Source organism: Dipodomys merriami, unplaced genomic scaffold, assembly GCF_024711535.1.
Source record: "Dipodomys merriami isolate MVZ:Mamm:240054 unplaced genomic scaffold, mDipMer1.0.p SCAF_10, whole genome shotgun sequence".
In the NCBI taxonomy this organism is placed as follows: Eukaryota; Metazoa; Chordata; class Mammalia; order Rodentia; family Heteromyidae; genus Dipodomys; species Dipodomys merriami.
Genome location: NW_027202271.1, coordinates 10,846,318 through 10,871,379, shown reverse-complemented (window position 1 = coordinate 10,871,379; position 25,062 = coordinate 10,846,318). Strand labels below are relative to the sequence as shown.

The 25,062-nt window shown below is 35.9% G+C and overlaps 1 protein-coding gene across 2 annotated transcripts in view; it reads right to left on the bottom strand.

Annotated features, from left to right (window-relative positions):
- Arid2 (AT-rich interaction domain 2) overlaps positions 1 to 25,062 on the bottom strand; it is a 154,847-nt gene that overhangs the window by 42,276 nt on the left and 87,509 nt on the right. For both annotated transcript variants that reach the window (XM_070039359.1, XM_070039355.1), the window contains 6 exons: positions 19,812 to 20,030; positions 16,796 to 16,863; positions 1,842 to 1,908; positions 1,494 to 1,744; positions 1,074 to 1,170; positions 776 to 985 (listed from right to left, as the gene is read on the bottom strand). In XM_070039359.1, coding sequence (XP_069895460.1) covers positions 776 to 985; positions 1,074 to 1,170; positions 1,494 to 1,744; positions 1,842 to 1,908; positions 16,796 to 16,863; positions 19,812 to 20,030 — 912 coding nt within the window. The remainder of the gene's footprint in view (positions 1 to 775; positions 986 to 1,073; positions 1,171 to 1,493; positions 1,745 to 1,841; positions 1,909 to 16,795; positions 16,864 to 19,811; positions 20,031 to 25,062) is intronic.

The following is a 25,062-nucleotide window of genomic DNA, read 5'->3' as shown; positions in this document are numbered from 1 at the left end:
TCTGAAGTGAGAATGAGGTATCAGTAACTTTTCTGTTTTGATAGGATATTAGGATTTGAACTTGGGTCCTTATGCCTTATCACTGAGCCAGGCCTCCACCGTGATTTTTTGATGATTATTTTTGAGATAGGGTCTTGCTTCCTGCCCCCTAGGTATCTAGACAAAATCTGCCTATGTCAGACTTCCCATGTAACAGGTATACCTTACCATGTCCAACTCTTTGTTAACACTGGGTCTTGAGAAGTTCTCTGCCCTAACTGGCCTCAAACCATGATCCTTTCAGTTTTAGCTTTCTAAGCAGCTAGAATTACTGGCCTGAGCCACAGTACCTGGCTGGCAAGTGACATTTTACTTTCTCAAAAATAACAGTTTTGCAAGATAAATTTATACTAACTCGGACTTTAATAATCTCTGAGTTAAATGCTAAATTGACACACTTTATTATGTATGTTTATACTAACAACTTTTACAGATGTGAATTCACCAGCACCTCCGTAGAACTTAATGAAGCTTGTTCACTCAGCTTATTGTTGAAGAATGACAGGCATGCATTTGAAAGCAAAAACTTAATGTCAGATACAGCTAATCCTGCTGGCTGCATGACAGACGTTTCTTACTCATCAAAAACAATCATAAAGAATAATACAAACAAATCTCTGAGGGGGAAATGACTTCTTAAAATTAAACAAAACATCCCAAATATCTGGAGTTTTTTATAGCACCGCATTAGATGTCTACTCTAGAAAGAATATACAATATTTTTGTCTTATCTTACCTATGCTCTTTTCTACTTTTGCAATTTTTGTGCAAGCAACATCTCCCATTTCAGTGAGCATGTATAGCACCTCGAGCGTTGAGATTACAAGCAGCACGTCAGGTAAAGTGAGATGACAAATGATCTCTCTGTATGAATCTTGATCCACATATTCACAAATTAAAACACCATTATCTTCTGCCTTGCAAAGATTCCCCAAAATTTCCATGCCTGAAAAGCATACATACATCGTGTTTTTCTTAACAAACTGCGAAACTTTGTTCACTTCAGACAATGAAAAACTTAAAAGAACACTCACCCCTCATTTTTAAAAATCTATCCCTTGACATTAGACATTTTGTGACAGTATGAAACATCAGGTGTGTAGTTTTGAAATCAACAGGGTCCAATAAAAGCTGAAAAAAAAGAGCATAAAGTTGAGATAATAGCTCCTTCTAAAGTTGTGTATTTTAAAATTCAAACAAGTAAACAAGACAATGTTGTATTACTTTTAAAATGTAATTACTGTGAGATTAGTCAAGCTACCTTTGAAACATCATTTTAAATATTTCTCAACACAAAGATGTGATACTTTATACCACCACTCTTAGAAACAAATATGCATAGTCATTTAAAACCCAGTAGATATGGATAACTATATTAGAAGGCTATCATCTAAAAATTTAAAGTAAATGTTGACAAGTATAAAAAGTATTTTAAAGTACTGTTACATGCTTACCTCTGCTGCAATATTTCCTAATGTGTCAAGGCCTAATTGCCTTAAAGAAATAAAATGACTATGTGCAGAAAGTAACAGGAAACGAAGACAGGTACGATTAGCTGCCAAGAGCTTAACATTTCCCTCCTCAAAGGAAAGATTTCGCAAAATCACTGCAATCTGAAGTACCCGCTGTCCTTCAATATCATTAATGCCCAGCTTTCGAGGCGGATGAAATAAAGATTCCCAAATCCACTCTCCTGATGTACCTTCTACAACAAAAAAACACACATTTCACTTAAATTGACATTTCATTTAATATTACTGCTGTTTTATAACTACATAATAACTTTACTTTCCTGGACTTACCATGAGATTTGTTTCTGTCAGAAATGAGGTCACGTACTTCAGTATCATCAACAATGTCTTTCCAAAACTGTAATGAGAAAGTATTACACTAAATGCCAATGATTTGAAGCTGTTCTATTATTACAGAAAGTGTCATATATGTATTGTCACATATGTATTATCCTTAGTATTGAATCTTACACTATGTTAAAGAAAAAGAAAGCATAAGTACTAGAATTTGGTACAAAAGTATGATTTCCTATAGTTACAGACTTTTATGCAAGCTGTTTTGTGTGGGCATTTTTTCCCAGAGGCTCATAACTTGGAGGCAAGAAGACACTCTAAGGCCTCTAAAAGGAATGGGAACTTGTATTAATTTGGATGGGAAAAAATGTATAGCTTCATGATCATTAAATTTTAACTGAAATCAAGTATTTCTTTAGCATTCTCTTCAGGTCTGAGGAGTAAGCAGCCAACAACAGTAATATTAGCAGTACCTGTGCCATTATCACTTACATGAAGAACAATGATCTTCCTTTCTATAGGTATGGTAAAATATCTAGAAATAGTATTTATGCAGATCAATACCGGGAAATTGTAGAAGGTATGAATTTCATCAACAAATGTACATTACTACAATATTCCTAATCATAGACATTCAGGAGACACTGTAAGTAGTAAAATTTAATAAAGCAGTTCTTTTAGGCATTTTACACTAGTCCATAAGCTGTTTTTTGGCCCATGAAAGGAAAGAGATAAGTCAAAGTCCATCCATGTTTAATAATCCTTTTCAGATTAAAAACCAAATTCTTTTATCTTGATATATATATACCTCACATAAAATAAAGGTTTACTATGCTGCTAACCTGCAACTTAAATACTAACAAAGAAACATAGAAATTATTATTTTGCTTTTTTATTCCAACACCATGATGTATCTCTTTCAGAAGAACTGATTTTAGAATCAAAGTGTTTTAGCATTTAAAATCATTAGTTCAAAAGATATTCACAGGCTTAAAAAGACCACCAAAGGAATCATTTCACACATATAAAACCAACGATGAATTATACTTCCTAACAATAATTAAAGAACAAGGTACATGAACAAAACAGAGTTCAGTATCCAAGAAAAAAGAAAATACAGGGAAGTCAAGTAATAAATATAACAGGAACTGAAATGACCATACCTAGTAAGTTTAAAAAAACCAAAGACTTAGAATTTTGGCCCACAGAAATGAAAACTACGAACAATACTGGAACTTAAAAACAACTACTGAAGAAATCAATGGATGGGTTTAAAAACTGATTACATAAAAATCAACACATAATTAGTGAACTGGCAGAGCAGCAAGAAAATATCAAATTTCAAATACAAAATGGCAAAAAGATGAACAGAAAAACTATATGAGAAGCAAAGTGCCAGTGGCTCATGCCTAGAATCTTAGCTACTTAGGAGGCTGAGGTTTGAGAACTGCAGTTTGAAGCCAGCTGGAACAGAAGTCCATGAGACTCTTATCTCCAATGAACCACCAAAAGCCAGAAGTGGAGCTGTCCAGTGGCACAGTGCTAGCCTTGAGCACAAAATTGCTCATGACAGTGCCCAGAAGGGCTGTAAGTTCAAGACCCAAGATGGGCACAAAAAGGGGGGGGGGCAAATGTGATTAAAACAAATATGGAACAAGTAAAACATTTATAAAATGTCTCAAGAGATAAAAATAAATGTGAAGTTAACGGTTTGAGGAGACTCGTTCAGACCATGATGTAGTGATGGTACTGATATAATCTATTTACTATAAATTAATATGTTAGGACAATTTATTTTCAGAGATTGAGCAACATGTAGTTGTCTATTAAAGTTGATTTAAGCTAGGACTCTTGATTTACAATACTAATCCTAGCTACTCAGAAGGTAGAAGCAGGAAAATTGTAGGTTCAAGACCAACCCTGGTAAAGTTAGTAAGAACCTCTGTCAAAAACAAAATGGCAAAACAAAATACAAAAAAGATGAGGGGCTTTACACAAGTTGTAGAGAACTTGCCTAGACAGGCTCTACCATCAGTACATTAAAAAAAAAAAAAAAAAAAAACCCACACACTGCAATTGCAGAAACAAGAGAAAAATAAGATAACCTAAAGCAATTTCCCAATTTCCACTTACACACTTATTACTAGACTAAGAAGAGAGATTTAGACAGCATTAGCAGCTGCTAAGATGAGGAACTTGATCAGGATCACCCAAGTTGAAGGAAAAATTTTTGAGCAAATCTTTAATAAAGGAGGGGGATATGTAGAGACAGCTCCAAAAATCTAGAGGGACTGATTCTACCTGAGTACTAAACCACACATCTTTATTGGCTAACTCCACAATGCCTGGCACAAAAGTGGAGACAAATGCTAAAGGGACCACAGCGGAACAATTCCCAGGAAACAAACATACACACACATCCAGTAAATTCAATAGAAATCCCCACATGCCATTCCTATATGTGCTATTGCCTGATTCTTTAATGCCTCCATTTGTTAAGGTTTGTGGTGCACTGGAAGAAGTATCAAAAGGTAGATCAAAAGGTAGGACTTTGTAGGAAGGGGACTGTGGTACTCTGGTCTCTTCCTCGTCCATTTTGTTTCGAGGTCATGAGCTGAGTGGCTCTTCTCCACCATGTACTCCTGCTAGCACATAGCGCCTCACCTCAGGCCCAAAGCAACTGGGCACTCAATGGTGACTGAAAGGCTTGCAAATGTGAGCCAAAACACCCTTTTTCTTTCTTTCTTTTTTTTTTTTTTTTTTTTGTCGGTCGTGGGGCTTGAACTCTGGGCCTGAGTGCTGTCCCTCAGCTCTTCAGCTCAGGGCGGGAGCTCTACCACTTGCTATAGTGCCACTTCCGGTTTTAGTGGTTTATTGGAGATAAGAGTTTCAAGGACTTTCCCTCCCAGGATGGCTTTGAACTGCGTTCCTCAGATCTCAGCCTCCTGAGTAGGTAGGATTACAGGCGTGAGCCACTGGAGCCCGGCAGCCCTTATTCTTTACAAGTCAATTATCCTAGGGATTCTGTTTCTTTCTTCATTCCTTTTATCTTTTTCCTTTCTCCCTTTGTTTCTGGAAAGAAACATCCAAGGCTACACTATGCTGACAAGAACTTTACTACTGTGTTAGCCCAGCATTTTCTTACAATGACATAAAACAAACACAAATTCTCATAACAAAGCCATAATCAACTATGAGGATCCACAAAACAACTAAGAGCCTCCCAAAGAAAAGTTCAAGGTTCTTGGAAGTGGGAAAAAGGCGGATACTTGCTTTTGAAAAAGCAAAAACAAAAGTAAAAAACACTCTACCCCAACACACACACACACACACACACACACACACACACACACACACACACACACACACACACACACACACACACACACACACACACACACACACACACACACACACACTGCTGACAGTGGGGGGGGGAAAGAAACCTTCCATATACACTGTTGGTAGGAATGGAAAACTAGTACAATCACTATAGAAAGCAGGATGGAAGTTCCTCAAAAAACTTAAAATACATCTACTTTATGATAGCAAGACTGAGCCTATAAGCAAAAGAAAGAATATAGAAGAAAGACACCTGCACACCTGTGTTTATTGCAGCACTCTTCTGGTCACAATATCTAAACTGTGCAAACAGCTGAGATGTTCAACAATCAAGAGGTAAAGAAAACTATCTTTACACATATATTTATATACATTGGAATATTACACAGCTAAAATGAAAAATGAAATTTTATTATTTGCTAGAAAATGAATAAAACTGGAGATTATTAGTTGCTCAAAATAAGCCAAGCTCAAAAAGCCACATATGATCAAAATGTAGTTAGTTCTAAACTGATTTGTTGAATTGAAACCCCTTTGTACAACTACTTAAGGATTTTAATTTGTTGTTGTTGGTTGTGGGGCTTGAACTCTAGGCGATGTCCCTGAACTCTTCAGCTCAAGGTGAGCACTGTAGCACTTGAGCCACAGCACCACTTCCAGTTTTCTGGTGGTTAACTGGAGATAAAAGTCTCACGGACTTTCCTGCCCAGGCTGGCTCTGAACCGTGATCCTCAGATCTCAGCCCCCTGAGTAGCTAGGATTACAAGAGCGAGCCACCAGTGCCCTGCCCTAAAAAATACTTTTTTAAAAAGCATATTTTTTTGCTCATTTGTAAAGTCACACCTAGAGAACATGGTGTGTGTGTGTGTGTGTGTGTGTGTGTGTGTGTGTGTGTGTGTGTGTGTGTGTGTGTGTGTGTGTGTGTGTGTGTGTGTGTGTGTGTGTGTGTGTGTGTGTGTGTGTGTGTGTGTGTGGACAGAGAGAGAACCCCATTATTTATGGACAGTTTGGAGAAGAAAGGGAGGGGTGGGGGTAAAGAATGATGGTGAATAATCTCAAATACATTACAAATGTGTTATGAAGATAGTCTAAGGAATGTCAAGGAATGGTGTTGAGGGGGTTGGAGAAGCAGAGAAAAATACTTGAAAAAGCTACTCTGATGGTGTGTGTGAGACATTTTACTAGGAGGAAGAGCAAACAGAGAGGAAGAATAAGGAACACTGTCAATGTAGGCCTTTTGTATACAGGAGTATAGAGTAATAAAACCTGTTCAAATTGTTGTAGAAGGGAGGGAGAAAGGTAAGAGAGAGAGACGGGGTGAGCCTGATCAAGGTACATTGTGCTATGTATGGAAATGTCCCAACAAACCAGCACCTTGTACAACTAATGTATGCTAGTTAAAAAAAAAAAATACATTAAAAAAATGTGCACATAACCAGGAAAGGTTAAAAAAATTTTAAACTAAAATATGACCTGAACTGAAAAAACAGTTCAAGCTTGGCTTAACTGAAGATGAAAGCATAACAAAAAATGATGCATAATAATGTACATATAAATCAAAAGATTCAGTAACAATGAACAGAGAGCATCAGTGACCTGATCAGTAATATTATGATCTAATATATGTATGAATGTAGTAAAAATAAGAGAGGAATAAAAACCTTTGCCAAATACTTTCAAATTTCATGCAAAATATCAAGCCATAGGATTCAAGAAGATAATAAATAATCCCCAGGTAGACAATCAATAAAAATCACAATAATATACATTACAATGAAATTAAAAATCAATAATATGGGGTACATTTTTAAAGCAATCACATAAAGCATTTCAGATAGAATAACAAAGTTGATTTCTTGCCAGTAAATGTGAAGAATGAGATGTTATGGTTAATGTGCTGAAAAGTTGTTTTTTTTTTTTTTGGTCATGTGGATTGAACTCAGGGCCTGGGTGCTGTCCCTGAGCTCTTCTTGATCAAAGCTAATGCTCTCACACTTTGAGCCACAGCTCCATTTCTGTTGTTTGGGGGATTTTTTTTTTTTTTTTGAGTGGCTAATTGGAGATAAATGTCTCATGGGGACTTTTCTGTCTGGGCTGGCTTTGAACCGTTATCCTCAGAGTTCAGCCTCCTGAGTAGCTAGGACTATAAAGCATGAGCCACTGGCACCTGGCAAGCTGAAAACTTTTATATGCATGAAAAGTATAATTTTATGTGCATGAAAAGTCTTGTTCAAAAGGAGGGAAAAATTAAATTTTTTAGGAAAATTTGAGCTGAGCAGCCAACTCAGCCACATCATTATTTTCATAAAATGTATACAGTAAAACATAATGATTCAAAAACAGAAATTGCCTCTGTAGGGAAAAGGAAAGCAAGAGACAACTACATGACATCTTTAACAAATAGTCTGAAAAAAAAGCAAGTAAAGACACTTCATAATCAGTTTACCAGATTAAACATAAGAAATATATCTGAGTAACGAAATGAGCTTCAAAATATTAAATTTTTATAGACCTATAAGAAGTCATATTCAAAATCAGAATGGGCACTAATATAACATTCTACACAAATGGCAGTACTGATGTAAAATTATTAACACAGTGAATGACTGACATGTAAAAACTGCTACTCAAACTTCAGAATTCATACTTTTCAAATACATACATAGTCTTACCAATACTGAACCACAAATTAAAGGTTGAAAACCTTTCAAAAAGTTAAATTATAATGTATATTCTCTGTAAATACCATAAAATTCATAGAAAAAATGCAACTAAATTCAGTACTTTTGGAAATCAAGCAATTTACTTTTCAAACTCATATATCAAAAAAGAAATGTAATGGAAATTAGATACTATTTTAAAATAAGTTGTAATGAAAGATGCAACGTAAGTTGTAATGAAAGTTGGTAGTATAAATGTAAACCAAAAAGAGAATTTATGGTCTTAAACATATGTATGACAATGTACATATGAGAAAAAGCCAACCACTAAAACACTACTCAGCTGGGTGCTGTGACTCATGCCTATAATCCTAGCTACTCTGGAGGCTGAGATCTGAGGATTGCAGTTTAACACCAGCCCAGGCAGAAAAGTTCAGAAAACTTTTATCTCTAATGAACTACGAAGAATAAAAAAAAAGGAAATAGAGCTGTGGCTCAAGTGCTACAGCACTAGCCTTAAGTAAAAGAAGCTCAGAGACAGGCCAAGGCCAAGTTAAAAGTTCCATGGCCAGCACACAAAAACAAAAACAAAAACAAAAATACCAGCTCAGTAAGGTGAAAAGCACAATTAAACTCAAAATAATATGATAAACAGAACGTACCTAAGTATACAACCACAACACCCGAAAGCACCCCATCTCTACTACGCATAGTGGATACAGGCTTGGTTAGTACTAGGGTGGAGAGAGATACAAAAAGTGCAGAAATTAATAGAAAAACATTTAGCAAAGAGGATTGCTATACAGTGTTGTATTGTATTGCATTGTATTTTATCTTAAACCTTGTGTTATCATTTGGCTTTTTTTTTCAAGGCTGGTACTCTACCACTGGAGCAACAACTCCACTTTAAACTTTTGGTAGTTAATTTGAGATAAAAGAGTTTCGGTGGGTGCCAGTGTCTCACACCTGTAATCCTAGCTACTCAGGAGGCTGAGATCTGAGAATCACGGTTCAAAGTCAGCCTGGGCAGAAAAGTCCATGAGATTCTTATCTACAATTAACCACCAGAAAACCAGAAATGGTGCTGTGGCCCAAGTGGTAGAGCACTGGCCTTGAGCTGAGAAGCTCAGAGACAGCCCTCCTGCCTGGAGTTCAAGCCCTCCAACTGACAAAAGAAAAATAGGAATCTGGGGACTTTTTTTCCCAGGCTGGCTTTAAACCTCAAGTCTAATATCTCAGCCTTTGGAATAGGTAGGACTACAGGCTTGAAGCACTGGTGCTTGGTGAGGATCATTTTTTTATTTTTTTTTGTTTGTTTTTGTTTTTTGGGGGGGGTCCAGTCATGGGGCCTGAACTCTGGGCCTGGGCGCTGTCCCTCAGCTCTTCAGCTCAAGGCTAGCGCTCTACCACTTGAGCCACAGCACCACTTCTGGCTTTTTTCTTTTTGCTTATGTGGTGCTGAGGAATTGAACCCAGGGCCTCAAGCATGCAAGGTAAGCGCTCTACCACTGAGCCACCTTCCCAGCCCCAGGATCATTTTTTTAGCCCAACATATTTATATGTTCTGGAATTTATATGATTGATGATTATACTGTCAATTCCCACCTGTAATCATTGATGCATATGTAAATATACATTTTGAATAAATTAAAACTATCACAAATAAAGGAAATTGTATAATTCTATAAACAAAAGACTTGGGTGGAAAGGTCAAGATAAAGACAGATGACAGGATCTTATGTCAGTTCATGAAGTGGGAAATTAAGACATTCAACCAGAAGAGGAAAGAAAAGGGATTGATTAAATTCTGAGTTAAAAACAATTCCTTAAATTCTTCACCACTGACCTGTTCTCAATCTCCATGAGCTTGATTACACTTCCAGAACAATCAATGAGGAAATTGATATTACCATTCTAGACTGGTATTTTTTATAAATGACTGGCAAATGCACTATGGGAGTAGAAAAGTAAACTCTTAATCCAATCTATATAAAGTCTCATAGAAAATGGTCTGATGAAACTTTTAAAAGCATAAAAGAAGACACCAAAGGACAAATTTTGAAAACAGCCAAAATAATTCCTGGAAACTAAATCATGGTCAGTAACATAGAAATAAACAGCCGGGCGCTGGTGGCTCACACCTGTAAATCCTAGCTACTCAGGAGGCTGAGATCTACGGATCACAGTTCAAAGCCAGCCCAGGAAGAAAAGTCCGTGAGACTCGTATCTCCAATAAACCACTCAGAAAACCGGAAGTGGCACTGTAGCTCAAGTGGTAGAGCGCTAGCCTTGAGCTGAAGAGCTGAGGGACAGCACCCAGGCCCAGAGTTCAAGCCCCACAACCAACAACAACAACAACAACAACAAAAACAAAACCAAACAAACAATAAACAGGTCAAATGGCATATGAAACACAATTGGAAATGAGAGGCATTGAGGGTAAAATAAAGTTAAACTTTGGAATTTCAGAATTAAATTAATCCAAGAAAACAACCTATAATCTATAAATTGAATGTCTAAAAATAAAGATAACTGCACTATGTTTCCAAAGAAAAAGCCCCCTGAAAGAACTAGTTACAGATGTGGTATACTATCGAAAGAGTGGGAATGGGAACAAAAGATTTCTTCATGTGTCTTTTTTCTTTTTTTGGGGGGGGTGAGGGTGGGGGGGAGAGACTGGGGAATCAAACCCAGGATAGTGCACTTTCTAAGCAAGCGCTTTGCCACAGAGCTACATCCCAACCCACAAGTTAGATTTAAAGGCCTACTTTCCAAGGGTTTAAATTATAGGGAGATACAAAAATAGAGAATACCTTTAGCAACTGGCTATAAATAACAAGATGTGTTTTCTCTAGTTAGTCTGGTATTTTATGGGCAAATTGACCAATGTGACAGATGACAGATCCATAAGGTAAGAGCAACAAAGTTATGATAAAACTGTAAGTTACAAAAACTTTTTTCAACAAATAACGAAGGTTTAATTGAGAGCCACATGAGAAGAAAGCAAGTTGTAATTCCTACCTTGCATCACACATAAAATAATTCCAGACAATTGTACAGCTAAATATGAAAGGTAAAACAAAAGAAAAAAACACAATATACCTTTGACATTGAAGTAACTAAGACTTTGTAAACATGACATTAAAAAAAAGGCTAACATAAAGACTAATATGCTGGACTACACTAAGATTAAGAAATTATATTCCTCAAAAGAAACCCTTAGAAAATTAAAAGCCACAGAAACAATACACATGTCTTTAAAAGAATTTATATTGGCAGGCACCAATGGCTCAAACTGACAATCCTAGTTACTCAGGAGGCTGAAATCTGAGGATTACCCAGGAACACAATCTGAAAAACTCTAATCTCCTATTAACCAGCAAGTGAGAGGGCCGGCAGTGAGCAAAACACCAAGCTGAGAGCATGAGGCCCTGACTTCAAGCCCCAATATAGGTACACACATGTATATGGGTACACACACCCACAGTAGTTTTATCAAATAACACATGATTACAAATCAGTAACACAAATGATTTTTTTAAAAAGGCAAAATATAAGCAAGACCAAAGGAATGTATCAAAAAACCAAAGGCAATTTTTACTTTGTAATAATTCACTAGGGAAAAAAAAAACCAAGGTACAGGAACACTATGTATCCACTGGAATGCCTTACAAAACACTGGCAACTGTGAACAACTCACACACTGATAAACTGTTGTTGAGAGATTGTATAAACACTTTGAAACCTGTTTGGCAGTATCTACTAATATTGAACATATATGTCTCTTATCATTTAGCAATTACACTCCTAGGTCTATGATGCAACAGAAATGCATTTACCTCAGTACACATATAAAATCCTTCATAGCAGAATTACTTGTTTCCAAACTGGGAATAACTAGATTCTTAATGCCTTCTGAATTTAAAGACAAATAGAAAGTTACCATAAAGTTATATAATATATTACAACAGGGATAAACAAAGTACAAATACTTGCAAAAAGTGGCACAATTCTTCACAAGAGACAGAGGTAGCATGGAGAAGGAAAGCTAACAGGTAAAAGAGTGAAACAAGAAGAAATTCAAAGAGAGTGTGAGTAGGGCACTAGTAATGTTTGTCCTTCATTTGGACAATTATTACATTGGTGTTTCCATTCTGTGAACACTTATGTGTACTTTTCCATGTATGCGGAGAACTTAGTAACATGTTTACTGAAAAGACTCAGAAAGTAAACATTTTGAACCATAGTTTTATTTTTTTTTGTTTTGTTTTGTTTTTGGGTCCAGTTGTGGGGCCTGAACTCTGGGCCTGGGCGCTGTCCCTCAGCTCTTCAGCTCAGGGCTAGCGCTCTACCACCTGAGCCCCAGCGCCACTTCCAGCTTTTTGCTTATGTGGTGCTGAGGAATCTAACCCAGGGCCTCAGGCATGCACAGCAAACGCTCTCCCACTAAGCCACCTTCCCAGCCCATGAACCATAGTTTTAATACAAAAATATGACTAATATGTTTTGGGACATTAATCAGAATGTTTATATCTAAATCAGGGTAGGTGTGTATGCATGCACACATGCACACACATGCACGCATGCAGATCCCCTACTTTTCCTTTAGCTTACCAGAATCCTGCCACAAAAAACATAGTTTTTGGTGCGTATCTCTCACTAGACTTATCCCATCCCTTTACCATCATTTAACTCTACCAAAAAGACATCAGCAATTGCCTACAGAAAAGCCTTTACGCTTTGTACAGTCTCTTTACAATAAAATATATATATATATAAAGTGGCGCTGTGGCTCAAGTGGTAGAGCACTCGCCTTGAGCTGAAGAGCCCAGGCCCAGTGCCCAGGCCCAGAGTTCAGGCATTCAGGCCCCACGACCAACAAAAATAATTTTATATATATATTCATTGGTCACATGATCTAATGATAGCATACACCCAGCAGTCATTTATGCCCCTCTTCTTGCTCTAAATCCCTCATCACCACCCCCAGATTTTTTAAAACAAATTTTAATGGGTTGCATTACTCTATTTCCAAACTTGAATATAATGTTCTTCCATCACTTTCTTCCCTTCATCTAATCATCCTCTCATCCACAACTCCCCTTTTACATTCAGGTCCGTTTGGGGGGGGGGGGTCTAGATTCCACATGAGAGAAAACTTGATTCATAAATGTGTCTTATAACTATCACATTACCCTGTTTTATCTTCTGAAAAGTACTCACGAAATTCTCAAATTACATTATTTAATTTTACTCTGTCTTACTGCAGTAGAAAGGAAATCCAATAAAACACGGGGATATTGTTTATCCAGTGTTTGGAAAAGTTTTAGCACACAGCAGCTGCTCAGTACATATTTGGTAAATAAAAGAATTAATGTGGAAAATTACTTTAAAAGACGAATGATGAAGTAAAACAGCTCAAACCACTTTTTTCTAAAATGAAGGCATTTAAAGCTATTTCTTGGGTAATTTTAATCAGACATTATCAGAAAAGAATCATAATAATCTTAGTCAATTATACTCCTGTTGGACTAGGCCTTGTGGGATACAAATTTCATTTAGTATAATGAAAAAAAATTTCAACTGGGCACCAGTGGCCCACTCCTATAATCCCAAATATATTTGGGAGGCTGAGAACAGGAGGATCACAGTTCCAAGCCAACCCAGGCAGAGATGTGTATGAGATCCTCTTCTTAACCCATGGGATCGTATAGTAGTGCCTGCCTGTCATCCCAGACTGAAAGGCTGAGATTGGGAGCATTCCAGTGCCAAGCCAGCCTAGGCAGTGAAGTCTGAAAGACTGTCTCCATGGAGCTACATTCAGTGGCACAAGCTGGTAATCCTAGTAATGACAGGAAGCCGAAAGTAGACAGATAGTGTTCTGGTAAGCATCCAGTTTGGAAGCAAAACCCTATCCTAAAAATAATTAGTGAAAAACAGGACTGAAGGCATGGCTCAGTATAACGTCAGCCTAGCAAGCACAGGCCCTGAAATTAAAAACCCCATTACACTAAAAAAAAAAAAAGATTAATGTGGTATGCTTTAAAAAATTTTTTTTTTAGTTTGTTTTAGTTTTTTTTTTTTTTGTATTTTAGGTTGCGAGGCTTGAATTCAGGGCCTGGGTGCTGTTCCTGAGCAATTTTGCCCAAGGCCAGCACTCTACCACTTGAGTCACAGCTCTCCTTCCAGTTTTCTGGTGGTTAACTGGAGATAAAGTCTCATGGATTTTCCTGCCCAAGCTGGCTTCCAACCACCATGCTCAGATCTCAGCCTATTGAGTACCTAGGATTATAGTTGAGAGCCACTGGAACCTGGCAAATTTACACTCTTGACTCCAAAATTTTAAAGAAAAAAACATCATCAAGATAAGATTTAGCTCTAAGTATTTCAGCATAGCTAAAGGTTTATAATCAGGAAAATTATAAACAACCTAAAGTTCTACTATATTGTATATTACTTACATGAAATATTAAATGTCTGTTATAAAAGTACGAGCTTGCTAAAATGTTAAAGATTCTGAATGAGAAGGAAAGTTCACAGTGCAACAGGCAAATTACAAATAAAGTTCCAAGGCTTGAAGTATGGGATCTGTGGTAGAGCACTGGCCTAGTATGTCCAAGATACTGGATTTAATAACAACACTAAATGAAGTTCAAAACACAGCTTTTCCTTTTAAGTATTATATACAGAGAAACAAAAACCAGAATATATACTGAGAAAACATGTCTATAAATACATAATGTAGATTTCACAGTATTTGTATTTAACGATGGCTTTAATGTTTTGCTATTTGCTATTTATTCTGGCAAAACTGTTCTAGAGTACATATCCATTCCTTACATAAAAGTATAAAATATTGGAACTATTAAAACAACTTGTTCATTTTTCCTGGAACATTTGTTAATTTAATATTTTCTTTGATGCAGTATCCTGCTATTATGGCTTTGAACTCATAATCCTCCTGATTCTGCCTCCCAAATATTGGGATTAGGTTATTGCCAGGTGTCAGGCTAGTAACTCATTAATATAAAATTCATGAACACACATATTTTTGAAGAGGTATTTTAGACTTCTGCATTGCTTAAAGTATTTTACAATGTAATTATTCATTTTGTAAAAAAAAAAAAACAAATATTACCTAGTCCATATTAGCTTTTTATTAAAAATAGTAACAGATCATTTTATGTAAGCTAGGTGCTGGTAGCTCATGCCTATAATCCAAGCTATTCAGGAGGCTGATAATCTGATGATCAAGGTTTAAAGCCAGCCCAGTCAGGAAAGTCCATGAGACTCTTATCTCCTATTAACCGAAAAAAGCTGGAAATGGAGCTGTGGCATAAGTGGTACAGAACTAGGACTGAGCAAAAAAGCTCAGTAATAGCACTTAGGCCCAGAGTTCAAGACCCAGGCCTGGCAAAAAAGAACAAAAAAAAAAAAACTTGAACATTTTATGTTTACAAAGTACTCCTTTTAGAGCCACACCTGTACTTCCAGCTTCTTGGTGGCTAAGAGTTTCACAGATTTCTTGCCCAAACTGGCTTTGAGCCTGGATTCTTAGATCTTAGCCTCCCTTGAGTGGGTAGGATTACAGGCATGAGCTACTGGCACCTGGCTACAACCTACTTCATCTAATGTAAGATTTTACTTTTCTAAATTTAATATATAGTCAAACTCTTGAAAGTACACTCTGTGTGACTTTAGGTAAAATGACACTAAATACATATTATTACTTACCAACACTATGTCTTACAAGTTTCTTGTAACTCAAATTTGCACTATATATATATATATATATATATATTTTTTTTTTTTTTTTTTTTTTTTTTTGTCAGTCATGGGGCTTGAACTCTGGGCCTGGGTGATGTCCCTAAGCTCTTCAGCTCAAGGCGAGTGCTCTACCACTTGAACCACAGTACCACTTCTGATTTTCTGGTAGTTAATTGGAGATAAGAGTCTTTTCTGCCTGGGCTGGCTTTGAACAGCAATCCTCAGATCTCAGCCTCCTGAATAGCTAGGATTACAGGCGTGAGCCACCAAAGCATGGCTGCCACCAACATTTTTTAATGCAATTGTGTTTTAAAAATCAAGTGATGAATGTATATGATTTTTTATATCAGTGTTTCTAGGGGCTAATTTCAATAAATAAGGGTTAAGTTCAGAAATCTTAAGAAGTAACAGAAACCAAAAGTAACCAAACTTGTTAATCACCTATCAGTTTTTGAAAAAAAAAATTCAATTGTATAATACTATTTAATATTCAAGTTCTATTACCACAAAATGACAATGTATACCCTTAAGTGATAAGTAAAAGCAGCATCCTGCTGTTGTTTGAACACAAATTAATTACTTGCTGTTTAGACACACATAAGTTTTAATACAATCTGTTTGAGTCTTTGTGGTAGTTTCTAATTTGAAGTGTACAAATTAATGGTTTTCAAAATTACATTCTCAGGTATTCTCCTATAGATTCACATCTTATCATCTTTTAGAATCATACTTTTTTGAGGATTTGAGGATAGACATGGACCTTCATTTCTTTCTGAATTGTACAGTTTTAGAATATACACTAATATAAATTTATTCAAACTTATTTTCAGATAGCAATAGGATTATTTAGCATCTAGTGCTTTTGCTATAGATATATTAGAAGTTAAAAATTAAATATAAATAAGTTAATAAATTTATTTTATAAACAGAAAATGTTATTTTAAAGAAGAATTTCATTCATGTTAGATAATAAATTTATTAGATCTCTAATCTTAAATCTAACTAGATATTAGATGTTATGAAATTTTTTCTACTTAATTATAACATCTAAATAGATTTGTATGTAATTATGATAAAGATAAAAAGATAAAAGGTCATATGCATAAAATGAGCAACCATTTCAGATAGCTGGATTGTCTGCATGTAAACCAATGGTTCAACATTTTAATTTATGTGAATTACCTTAACAAAATCTCTATCAGTCTTCTCTTTCCATTCTTCTCCAAATACAGTAGAAAAGGATCCTAAAGCTAAATGAATAAATAATACAGATAGTAAAATACAATTAACTCTTTTAATTTTTAATATAATGAAGCTTTGAAGAACAGTAAAACTGAATTTTAATATATCTTGTTCACTTAAATTTTCCCTATAGTACATCAAAATAGCAATGATTAGTAGTGGATTACAGTAAATACTACTCCTGTAATATTTTTTAAATTATTGGCTGAAAAAATAGCTTTGTTCCTATATACTAAAATTATACAAAAGTTAGGCTAGTGAGGCAGCTAGCTTATGGGAGAGCTACCACCTAGCACGTATAATGCCTGGCTCAAACCAGTGACAACAGTAATAACAACAACAACAACAACAAAAAAAAAACTTCTAAAAAAACACAATGCATTTTCTTAAGGTATACAGATAGCAAAGAAAAAACCTGAAGATTATTATAATAATCTATACTAGCTTCCATTTGTAGAGAAAATGAACACTGAAAAGAGAACTGATGTAATTGCTGTTAGATTGCTAAACCTGTCCTAGAAGTTTTCATATTAATTTCAGAAATAATTGTATGGCTCATACTTTTTTATTTAAGGCTTTTTTTGGGGGGGGGAGGGGTCAGTCCCAGGTCTGAACTCAGGAACTGGGCTTTGTCCTTGAGCTTCTTTTGCTCAAGGCATTCTACCACTTGAGCCACAGGGCCACTACCAGCTTATGTTTATATGGTACTAAGGAATTGAACCCAGGGCTTCATGCACACTAGGCAAACACTCTACCACTAAGCCACAAAAAGGCATCTTTTGTAAGAAGTTCCTATGAATAAAATCTCCATTAATGAAGATTCTCCAAAGAGAATTCTTTTCAAAATGTTAACATGATTTTTTAAAGTATTCAGCATCTTCATGAAATATCTACGTGGCAGAATTCTTTAAGTTTTCTTACGTTTTGGCAATGATAGAAATATTCTTTAAATAGTATTTTCTAAATTAATAGTATTTCTAGATTTCTATGCTAAAGAATTTAGTCTTTTAGACAAATAAATATGCCCAAATAGTATAAGATGAATGGTTTCTAAAAACTTTCATACCTTAATACATCAAAACTAGTGTTTTACATTATTATTTACATGTAATCCTATTGAAAGACCAAACAATGTTCTCACTAAAATTCTTCTAGTTTAAAAAGAATTATTTCCAAAAGGAATGTGAGTTTTCTTCCTACTCAATTCTACATTAAATGTTAAAAGCTACATTTCATAGTGTAAAACAAAATATGATCTAAAATTACAAAAGTGAAATGGAAATTCAACAAATTAGAAGTTCAAAGTCACAAACAAAAACAGATCTTTGTTCCTTCATGTAACCAAGGAAATGGTTTCAGGCAGGGTAAGAAACTAACTTTTTAGCTTTGTTTACACTATTTTCAATTTGTTTTCAGATAAAATAAATACATAGCAAATTTCAAAGAATCCTACTTTAGATAATCAGGAATTAAATTCTATTTGAAAGTTATACTTGATAAAAGTCAAGCTGCAGAGAAAATAATTCATTTACTAACGTTTATCCAATTTAAAGAATAAAACAAACCATAAGTGCTAAATGCTTTGACATTCTCTCACAAACTGTACACATATAGGATAAGTCCTGCTTGGAAAAGATCATCAATCTTCTTTACAAATGGATTGAGGGGAGATGAATGGTTGGAATGCAAGGAAAAGTTTTACATTTATCTAACATATTTTAGAAAGAAAAATTATAAGCAGGAAAAGATTTCAAACTTTCTAAATCTCTAATCAAAAATAATAATAATATATTTTGTTGGTCATGGGGCTTGAACTCATGGGCCTGTATGCTGTCCCTTAGCTCTTTCAAGGCTAGTGCTCTACCACTCGGAGTGACAACTCCACTACCAGTTTTGAGTGGTTAATTGCAAAGAATCTCAAGAGGACTTTTCTGCCTGGGCTGGCTTCAAACCAAGAGCTCCTCATTATCTCAGCCACCGTGCCCGGCTAAACTAAGCAATTTAGTTACTGAAGAATAACTAGGTTTAAGAGAAAATTTCACAAAAAATAAACTATAAAAAGCACTGATAAATCCTACAAGAGAAAAGAATATGAAATATTTGGCACACCTTATTCTGATTATGTTGGGAGCATGATTTAAAAAGCTTGACCTTAAATATGTAGTTTTTAAAAAAATACTGACATATAACCAGTCCAAATAGAATCCAGAAAAGTAGTTTTTACCATATTTCAACATTTATCTGGATTTTGTGACAACTAATCTCCCCCATATCAGGAAACTTAAAGCAAGAATCAAGATTTGTATACCAAAGGTTCTAATTAGACTTAAAAAGCTAACTATCGCCGGGTGCCGGTGGCTCACGCCTGTAATCCTAGCTACTCAGGAGGCGGAGGTATGAGGATCACAGTTCAAAGCCAGCCCAGGCAGGAAAGTCCGTGAGACCTTTTTTTTTTTTGGGGGGGGGGGGGGAGTAGGGGGTCCGGTCGTGGGGCCTGAACTCTGGGCCTGGGCGCTGTCCCTCAGCTCTTCAGCTCAAGGCTAGCGCTCTACCACTTGAGGCACAGTGCCACTTCCGGCTTTTTTCTTGCTTATGTGGTGCTGAGGAATCGAACCCAAGGCCTCATGCATGCAAGGCAAGCGCTCTACCACTGAGCCACCTTCCCAGCCCGTCCTTGAGACTCTTACCTCTAATAAACCACTAAAAAAAACCGGAAGTGGTGGTGTGGTTCAAGTGATAGAGCCCTTGCCTTGAGCTGAAGAGCGTAGGGATAGCGCCCAAGCCCAGAGTTCAAGCTAACTATATAAGGTTAGACTCAAATGTTTATCTTAAGTGATATATTTAATACAGAAAAGCAAACAACGCTATTTTACTACAAAGATTTTCTTCTGAAAAACATTGAAAAACATTAACACCGCTATAGAATAGTCACTTAATATGTTCAGCTAAAACTTACTGTCATCAAATACCCCAGCATTAGCAAGTAATAAAGTGATGATTTTAGGGTCTTTTTCAAGTTGCATGACGTGCTTGCTTTCATTTGATAGGAGAGTGCATACATTAATTGCAAAGTCCACTTCATTTGGGAGTCCAGATAACAGTGAAAGCACCAATTTATTATAGTCGTTTGGCGAATTAAAGTCCATTGATAGCCCATAGCTTTGACGCAGATAATCTAACAAAGAAGAAAACAAATGTAATTCTATTAAAGACAGGATAAACTTATGGATAGGAGCTTATGAAAATAGGCAGAACTTTTCTTTCTTTCTCTCCTTTTGCCTTGCCTTCCCTCCTTCTCTTCCCTTGCCTTTCTTCCTTCTCTTGTTTTAAATAAAATATAAATTAAGCAGAAGACAGTTTAACTGCCTCAATATTTTGGGTTCACTAATTGTTAAAATTACATTCTTTAAAAAGTATTACAATAGCAAAATGTACTTACCTTTTGGAACACCGTAAAAGTAGTATCATCACTTTTAATTTTCTTAAACTACGCTTCTATGCTTACATTTCAAAATAATGTTTGGATTAATTGGGGTATAATTAACAATAGCAAAGCCATCCCTTTCAGTTCTAGAATTCTGAGTTTTGACAACTCCAGTAAGCCTGCCTTATTCACATATTTACCACAGGCAGTTTCCACAAGCATGAAAACAAATAAATAATCAAAAATAAAAGCTTAGGTTCCTAAACATGCAGTGTGTAGCTTAGCTGATGCTGAGAAGCCTTCAGTCAGCCCTTTGTTTATCACCAGTTGTGTTGAAATTGCTATGTGATCTCTACTGGGGGTTAATGCTTCATAAAAGTAAAATGGTAAGCCGGGCATTGGTTGCTTATGTCTGTAATCCTACCTGCTCAGGAGGCTGAGATCTAAGGTTCAAACCCAGCCCAGGCAGGAGAGTCCATGAGACTCTTATCTCCAATGAACCACCAGAAAACCAGAAGTGGCACTGTGGCTCAAAGTAGTAGAGCAAAAGAGCTCACAGACAGCACCTAGGCACCGTGTTCAAACCCCACAATCAACCAATTAAAAAAAGTAAGGCAAAAGTTAATATACCTAGTTTAAATGATAAAGTGAAATTTTTGTTTGTTGAAAGAAGACCTATCTTTGGAGGAGGGAGGAGATGGTGCAATGTTATATAAGAAAAAAAAAAATGAAGGGGCTGGGAAGGTGGCTCAGTGGTAGAGCACTTGCCTTGCATGCATGAGGCCCTGGGTTCGATTCCTCAGCACCACATAAGCAAAAAGAAAAAAGCCAGAAGTGGTGTTGTGGCTCAAGTGGTAGAGTGCTCGCCTTGAGCTGAAGAGCTGAGGGACAGCATCCAGGCCCAAAGTTCAGGCCCCACGACCAGACCCCAAAAAAAAGAAACAAAAAGAAAAAAAATTGATCAAGCATTCTCTATATTCATGATAAAGAGCATGAATATACATCTAGTTTTTGGTGAACAACATTAATGAGTACAAAAGTAGTTTGGGGACAATAATTCATTCATACTATACACATTTCAAATTTACAATAAAATATACTGTACATTCAGTGGAGATGAAGTTGAATAATTTTGGATTAGGGACCTCTATGGATCTTAGGAATTTGAAGATTTTCCTCAGTGGCAGTCTCCCTGGAACCATCAGCCCTACAGATAGCAGAGTCTACTGAATACACATCCTTTAAAGGAGCGCAATTATCTAGTATTTACATCACACCCAAAGTTTCTTTTGCTCCTTTGTAGTCAATCCCATTGTCTATCCTTCTATTCCTACATTTAAATGCTAAGTAGAAGCATACTGTATGTAAGGTCTTTTGTGTGTCATTTATTTCATGTAGCAAAATACCTTTGAGATTCATATCCACGATGATACATCAATCACTGATCTATTCCTTTCTACACATGTGTACTCCAAGGACAAACACCATTTGGATTGTTTCTAGTTTGGGATACCTTTAAGTAAGGTTGCTATAAGCATTCACATACAGGACTCAGTGGGGACACACTTTTTTCATTCTTCTTAGTAAAGTACCTAGAAGTGTATTGTTGGGTCTCACAAAAGTTATATCCTTAACTTTCTAGAAACTGTAAATCTATGCACCAAAGTGCCTATAATACCTTGTATTTCTTTTTTTTTTTTTTTTGGGGGGGGGTCCAGTCATGGGGCCTGAACTCTGGGCCTGGGCGCTGTCCCTCAGCTCTTCAGCTCAAGGCTAGCGCTCTACCACTTGAGCCACAGCACCACTTCCGGCTTTTTTCTTTTTTGCTTATGTGGTGCTGAGGAATCGAACCCAGGGCCTCATGCATGCAAGGCAAGCGCTCTACCACTGAGCCACCTTCCCAGCCCCAACACCTAGTATTTCATCTCTAATGTACAGTCTATTCCCCATCCTTGCTAGCACTTAATATCTTGTTTTTTTAATATAAATCATTTACCTATTAATTTTACAAACATTTTCTCAGTCAGCAACTTATTCTTTTAAGAAATATGTTAATCTTGGGCTGGGATGGTGACTCCAATGCATGAGGCCCTGGGTTTGATTCCTTAGCACCCCATAAGCAGAAAAAGCCGGAGTGGCGCTGTGGCTCAAGTGGTAGAGTGCTAGCCTTGAGCTGAAGAGCTGAGGGACAGCGCCCAGGCTCAGAGTTCAGGCCCCATGACCGACAAAAAGAAAGAAAGAAAGAAAGAAAGAAAGAAAGAAAGAAAGAAAGAAAGAAAGAAAGAAAGAAAGAAAGAAAGAAAGAAAGAAAGAAAGAAAGAAAGAAAGAAAGAAAGAAAGAAAGAAAGAAAGAAAGAAAGAAAGAAAGAAAGAAAGAAGGAAGGAAGGAAGGAAGGAAGGAAGGAAGGAAGGAAGGAAGGAAGGAAGGAAGGAAGGAAGGAAGGAAGGAAGGAAGGAAGGAAAGAAAGAAAGGAAAGAAAGAAAGAAAGAAAGAAAGAAAGAAAGAAAGAAAGAAAGAGTTAATCTGATTTGTAAGCTTTTATAATTGACATTTTTTGTCCTAAAAATGTCAGTTCTAAAACAAAATAATATTTTCTGTAGAACTGATTTTTTTAAGCTTGAAAGGTAGATAATGATGTGCTTATAAACCACTAAGAAAAAACTCTAACATATACATGTAAAAATGCTATTTCTAGAATCTGAAAGCTTAACTGGAGCAGTATGTACCCTAAATATATTTTTCAAATAAAGCTGTAAATAGTTAAGAGGCAAGAAAACAAGACTTAGAAACTTCTAGATAAAACATTCCAGAGATTTTTAAAAAGCTAAAACAACAAGAACACTGAAAAACAGAACAACCCCAAACCTCTTTAAATGAAATATAAAAATGGATTACTACAACACATAATAGAGGAAAATCACGTGAATAATTTCATTTCCCAACACAAACTTTTTGTGTTTAGATTTGTGCATTTTTCTACGTAGCCCAGGTAAAACTGAAGCTTGAAATTCCGCTTCAGTGTCAAGTGTATACCCCTTGTTTAATAATGACATTTGAAGAGACACCTCCTTCAGTTCTAAAATATTCTAAAAATGTCTCCAATAACATAAAGGTGAAAAATGTTACGAAGTCATTACAAATTGCTATGACATGAATTCTTCACAATTGTTAAGAATGGACAGTAAGAATAAATTGCTTGTTTTTATTAACTTGACCAATTTAATTATTCATAAATTAATATGTGAAGAAAAAATTAACAGAATTTAAGAACACAGAAGTAGGTTTCAATGTTTCTATCCTATGAACAGTAAACCATGATAAAAAATGTTAACAATAATTTTATTTTAGATTAACATAGCTTTGAGGTCTCAAATAAAAATAAATTTGGAATCAATTTTCAATCAAGCTTCAATACAATCACAGAACCATTCTATCTGCTATTCCAGGATAAGGGATGATAGATATATTCCTACCACAGGACTTTGTTTATAAACATACACAGGAATGTAAAATAACCTATAGTTATTTAAATTTTGTTAAAGATTCTTAAGACAATGTACAGGAAAATCTTCACAGGATTTTAAGACCAAGCCAGACACAGTAATGTGCACCTATCATACAGCTGTTCAGGAGGGTGCGACAAGAAAATCACTTTAGCCAGGCATTCAAAATTAGGCTAGGCAATATATCAATACTATGTCTTAAAAATAAATGCATTAATTAAGTTCTTCTTTCTCTAAGGAGACAGAATCTAATTGTAATTTTCTATCAGAATGGGAATTAGAAACTTATTGTCAACATTCATGATTTGAAGTTTACATAAATAGATCACTGCTGACAAGTTTGTTGTACAACATTTGATTCTTTGTTTTCAGTTTAAAGGAAGGGAAAACTGCTCCTGGAATGCTATTTATAGGAGGATTTCTGCAATGGTGCTTTTACTGATATTGGCAATGCCCACTATAGTCCAAATGTCTGTTAGGCTTTTGAATATTTTGAATATGATAGGGTTAGGATTAAGGATCACAAGCATGATTAGTTCCCAAACTTCATAATTCTATTAATTTCAATGACAAGTATCTATTTGTCTATTTTGACTATCTCAGTTTTCAAAAGGACATTGTAAGTAATATATATACATACACACCTATCACACACACAGTCATTCATACACATTCTCACACACACACACACACACACACACACACACACACACACACACACATATTTACTTGTTTCTTTGTTTTTGCTGATATCAGGGTTTGAACTCAGGGCCTCATGATTGCTGAGTTTGTGTGGTCATGGCTGAGGCTCTACTATTTGAGCTGCATTTCCAGCTCAGCATTTTAGTAGTTAATTGGAGATGTAAGCTTGTAACCCAGGCTGGCTTTATACTGGAATCCTCCAGATCTTAGGCTCCTGAATAAGTTTGAATAACAAGTATGACCCATTGGCCTGAATGCACATAGAATATACATATCAATGTTGAACTATCCCAAAGCTCTAAGCAAAAGGTCCTACTCACTGTCTCTTTTTCTTTTCTTTTCTTTTTTTTTTTTTTTTTTTTTTTTTTTTTTACCATTTTATCTAGCAGAGTATAGGTGGCTCATGCCTGTAATCCTAACTTCTAAAGAGGTTGGGATCTGAGGGTTATAGTTCAAAAGTAAGCCCAGATAAGAGTCCTGGAGATTATCATCTCCAATTAATCATCAAAATGCTGGAATTAGAGGCATGGTTTAAGAGGTAGAACACTAGCCGTGAACAAAATAAGCTAAGCAAGAG